This window comes from Sinocyclocheilus grahami, unplaced genomic scaffold (assembly GCF_001515645.1).
Source record: "Sinocyclocheilus grahami isolate Dianchi unplaced genomic scaffold, SAMN03320097.WGS_v1.1 scaffold964.1, whole genome shotgun sequence".
Lineage (NCBI taxonomy): Eukaryota > Metazoa > Chordata > Actinopteri > Cypriniformes > Cyprinidae > Sinocyclocheilus > Sinocyclocheilus grahami.
The window spans coordinates 402,500-408,063 of record NW_015506143.1 but is presented as its reverse complement, the minus strand read 5'-3'; the positions used below and the strand labels follow the sequence as shown (position 1 = coordinate 408,063).

At 36.1% G+C, this 5,564-nt stretch overlaps 1 protein-coding gene across 1 annotated transcript in view; it reads left to right on the top strand.

The window, feature by feature from the left end:
• Positions 1–5,564, top strand: part of LOC107564799 (cellular nucleic acid-binding protein-like) — a 16,178-nt gene that overhangs the window by 6,922 nt on the left and 3,692 nt on the right. Inside the window, exon 4 of the mRNA XM_016249962.1 lies at positions 3,435–3,633. Within this exon, the coding sequence (XP_016105448.1) occupies positions 3,435–3,633 (199 nt within the window). The remainder of the gene's footprint in view (positions 1–3,434; positions 3,634–5,564) is intronic.

Below are 5,564 nucleotides of genomic sequence, written 5' to 3'. Positions count from 1 at the left end.
ACCGAAACCCGGTACCAATATGGCACCGGTACCTATGTAACCGGTATGTACTAGAACCGAATCAGAACGCAGATTTCGGTGCCATGCCTGAGCTATCGATTGAAATATTTGTCCTCTGGTTCTCCGAAACGGACGCAAGAAGCATCATCACCGGCACCGCAGACCGTACGTGAAAAATAATTTCCCAACTGAGAAAATGCGCGTGAACTCAAGTCGGAAAGCTCTAATAATACAAATCCAACACATCTTTGTAGTAACGCGAGTGCCCATGTTGTTTTCACGTTCCGACTTAAAAACACAACTAAGAAATGAGAGCATTCGAGGAGCGCGTGAATGCAGTAATTACACTTGCTCTGATGGCAGCAGGTAGCCTTCTGTTAATTAAGCTAAACATGCTTAAATTAAAATGCCTAAAGCTAAACCTCCCTTGTATTCACATTTCTAAACCTGTTGTCCAATAAAAGAGAACATTATAACCGTTTTACTCCACAACACCAGTCACATGCTTCCTTTTGTGATCTGATGAGGCTTCAGAATGAGGCAGAAAATATGTTCCATAGGTTACTTTAAAAAGAATACATCGATTAGCAATGGATTATAAATATACTTATGAAAATTAGATGGCTTGAATAACACAGATAAACTATATTGTCGCGGTCAAGTGTTTATTGTCTTTGTTTTATCATTCAAAATGTTTATATGTTCTGTTTACTCGGTTACAGCTATAATAGCGATGCCTTTGTCCATGTAAGGGATTTCATTTTTATTTATTTATTTTTTAATAAGTATCGGTTTAGGCACCGGAACCGTTTGAAAAGTATCGATTTGGCACCGGTATCGAAAAAACCCAAATGATACCCAACCCTATTACTGTATCTGAAAAATGAGTTTAATTTGTATCGCTTACGTATTTGTCTTATTGCCTTATTCTGTTTCTTTTTCAAAAATTATATAAAAATTATAGTTGTTCATATATAATATATAAGTTGCTCCCTTTTCACTACTGTTAAAGGGATAGTTCACCCAAAAATGAATATTTTCATAATTTATTCAAGTTTTTCCAAAATCAATCCTTGATTCAAATTTCTCATAAGCATAACTGATTTGGTCTAATGCAGGGGTGTCCAACTCAGTTCCAGGAGCCCTGCTCCAACATGCATACCATGTAGTTTTCAAATAAGCTTTAATGACTTGATTAGCTAGATCAGGTGTGTTTAATTAGTAGGGGTGGAACGGTTCGCGGAAAAAAATCGAACCGTATGGATCTCCACACACGGTTTGGCACGCGCTAGGACCGCGGTTCAACTTAAATCTGACAACTCATCTGTAATATGGTTTGTTATAAATAACACCTAAAACAAACAGGGTTTGGCTAATGTATGTTTCTGTTGATGGATACGCATTCTGGCTTCCCAATACATTACAACAACAGCGAAATAAAAAAAAAAAAAGTAGAAAAACCATTCATTCTTGTTCAACGAAAAATCGTAATTGTCGATTATTCCCTTGAAATTGTAATTGCGATTATTAATTACGATTATGACAATTTACATTGAATGATGTTTATACCATTGTTTGATGCAACTGCATGCCGTATTTTTATATTAAAATAAACAAGCTGAAAACATTAACTGAAAAACCTTTAGTGCTTTTCTATAGTATTAAGCCTCAAATGTGAAATATACATCGGATTGGTTTATTTGTTAAATTATAAAATAAAAGTAAAAATATGAATGGTACTATAATATTATATTAAAACTAAAACAATGGAAAAACCCTTAAGATAACATGTAGAAAGAAAAAAACATATTAAGCACGCAGAATAACATAAGTGGACTTTGAACGATCTTTGCATCTAAACTGTGCAAGGCAGGAACTGAGTTTGACACCCCTGGTCTAAAGAGAGAAGAATTAATTACTATTTTTGTTTGAAGACTACATATAAAATAGCTATCAAAATAAATGTTGGTAACTGCAGTTTGGCTAAAAGTAATGACTAAAAGTTGACAAATGCAATGACTTTTCGTCGACTAAAACTATGAAAGACTCAAATGACTAAAATGTGACTAAGACGATTAAGCATTTTCGTCTCAAGATAAAGACTAAGACTAAATAAAATAATGCCTGTCAAATTTAACACTGGTGCTGTGAGTTTAGCGAGAGTTTGGGAACGCAAGAGATACGTTATGCTTTATTTTCACAGCTGATGATTACTGCGTTTCACTAGATTTGTAGTGAGATGCGTTTTTGTAAGCCTGTTTTCACTGAAGATGGAAGTTTTCCTTCAAAATAAAAGCTATACTGCCGTTTCCGTCAAAATAAAAGCTTAAAAGTGCAGTATGAATTGCTGACAGCTAGTGGTTTAAATGCAGTCCAAATTCATAATATCCCTTTCAAGTGTAGAAATTAGGAAAAAAATATTGTAATTTCTCTACTGTAGTGTAAAGCAAAAATAATATACCTATGAAATATAAATTTTCATTTATTTTACAGTGCAATTTTTACAATGTATAGCTATTATTGTCTTTGTTGTTGTTGTTATTATTATATTCTGATTTTGGCTGATTTGGCTTCCTAAAACACCAGTGTGAATGTAATTTAGACTTGAGACCGTATATCACAAATAAAAAGAGTGTTGAGTCCCCTTTAAAGTTAAGGTACAAGTCAATTCACTGAATTTTTTCTGACGTAAGTTTTCTTAAGAAACAATGGTTGCAGCTAGGGCTGCACGATAAATCGAAATTAAATCGCAATCGCGATTAGGCAGAAGCTGTGATTGTCATGCGTATCTTTCAGTGAAGCACGGTTCTGTGATCAGCAGTAAATCTCCATCTGAAGGCCAGAGAATCCCCAAATATGCCCCGCTGAAGAAACCCTGTGGTTGCTGAATAAACAAGATTTAAATTCTTTCGTTGATTCAGTGTGACTAACAAACACACGACTACGGCAATATATGGTTTATCTGAGTTCGTCTTATTATAATTTTCATTATATGCTTTCATAATCGTGAACGATTTCTTCGATTTCATAATCGTATGATTATATATATTGTATGCGATATTTTTTTATTTTTTGTGTAGCATGTCAGCGAACTACGGCTCTGTGTAGTAAATGCCGCTCCACCTGAAAGCAGGTGATGGAGATTTACTACTAGTCACAGAACCGGCTTTACTGACGAGATGCGCATGACAATCACATTCGATTAACTGTGCAGCCCTAATTTCAGCTCTTAATTTTGAATTCTCAAAGTGCATTAGATACAATAATTTAACTTTCAAATGTACAATGTCATTTTTTCTTTTTAATATAGCAATAAATATTGTATCGTGAGATTTTGGTATCGTTACATCTCTAGTAAGAACTTGAAGATCTTTTGTACAGTTGGTACTCTGTCTACATTGTTGATTAATTATTTTTTTCTGCTTCAAATACAGCATGCTACAATTGCCACAGGAGTGGCCATATTTCCAGAGACTGTAAAGAACCCAAAAAGGAAAGAGAGCAGTGTTGCTATAACTGCGGCAAAGCCGGTCACGTGGCACGCGACTGTGACCACGGCAACGAGCAGAAGTGCTACTCCTGCGGGGGGTTCGGACACATCCAGAAGCTATGTGACAAGGTGAAATGTTACCGGTAAGTCCCATCGGAGCTTGACGTTTAAAGAAATTGTTAGCCCAAAAATAAAAATATTTAATAATAATGTCCAGATAGGCATGTAAAGTTCTTTTGTGTGTTTTATCCAAACCTCAATGCACCATGTGAGTGCGTGCTACAGATCTTATTATGGACTTGAACTTTTGTGTTTTAACAGAAAAAAATATATATATTAGACATGTGCCAGTATTCGATAATGCGATATATAACGATAATGAATATGCACTATTGTTATCGTGGGCACTTATTTATACACAATTATTTATATCAAACTATTCTGAATTTTGAATGCATTTTAAGAATACTTTTCCCGTCAACTGGTCACAGTGCACAACACCGCTGTATGCTGCGTGAAAGATGCGTGTGCACTCTTATGTAAACGAGCACGAATGAGAAGCGCATGGCGGAGCGCGTGAGAGACGTTCTGGATGAAATTCACTCTGACAGCAGAAGGCGCTAAACATAATGCAGCTGTTACCCCGGAAACGAAACCGCTTTCTCTTTCTGAAAGGTTTAAATTAGGGCTGCCCTCAACTAAAGATATGTCTGGTCGACTAATAGTCATTCATTTTAAGCATTAGTCGACTAATCGCACGTTTAAAAATAAACCATTTAAATCATTATAATGAGTCTTTAATTGCATACATGGCCTAATAAGCGCTCAAGTACACGCATAAATCTTGCCACAGCGCACCGGCAGAAGTAATGATTATGAATGTGTCGGTAAAAAACAGTAAGGGGACTGCATTAACATTTTAATAATTTGATAAACTAGTGCTGTCTCTGTTTTCAGCTTCAGAGATGAAGTCGGCGCAGCAGTGATGTGCCTGTATGCATGTTTCATACGGATTACATAATCTGAGAATTTGTTTTCCATTTGAATTGTTTCATTTGAAAGTAGACATTTCACTCTCTATAGATATATTGTTAATGTCTGTAAGGCAAAGTTTCACGCTCAAGTGCACACAAATAAACGTAGAGTCTTTACAGATTCGAAAGGTGAATTACTTTTATCTGTATGATCAAAAATTGAGTATTTTAAGAGCAAGTAAGTGCAGCGGCGCCTCCATCTGTCCTGCAGTGAGCTACTGTTCAGCTTTCACACAAGACACTTGAACAGCACACATTTCTCTAGTTAACATCAGATTGAGCGGCCATGTAAAATTACTACAACGAACATATTTCAGATGAGAAGTCATATTTGAGGTCGATGAATGATAGGCAAACATTTGGATGGCCTGTGCGATGTACTGTATTACCATATACTAGCTGTTAACGATCTGTTAGTCACGAACTGCGTGATTTTTTTATTTTTTTCTTCTGCGACTAATAAAACTTTGGTCGACCAAGCCTCTTCTGGTCTAAGGATTAGTCGACTATTAGGGGCAGCCCTAGTTTAAATGATTTAAATAGCCATTCAGATTTGTGTATTGGCTATGATGTTAATCACCTCGCAAAATGCTTAAATATTTAGACTTAATAGGCTATTTATTTTCTAACTTTTTTTACATTTTAATCTGGACTACAACATGCCCTAGATATTGTTTGAAAGCGTTTTGATTTGTTATTGTTCGGTCACACTTTACATTAGGGCTTCATTAGTTAATTCATTAGTTAACATAAACTGCCTGTGAAAAAAATATTCATTAATCTTAGGTAAATCCAATATTTAATAACACATTGTTAAAATCAAAAGTAGGGTGACTAGTTGAATAGTTGAAGGTTCGATGCTTCGATAGGAGGAGTCTGATTCGACTACCAATCTCACAGTCGAATATTTGTGGGGTGTTATGATCATGCCATTTTGGAAATATGGGGGTGCTCAAATGTCTGATTTCACACAGAACTACTGCCCCCCCCCCCCACCCCCCCCCCCCCACCACACCCCCCCCGCCGCCGCGACACACACA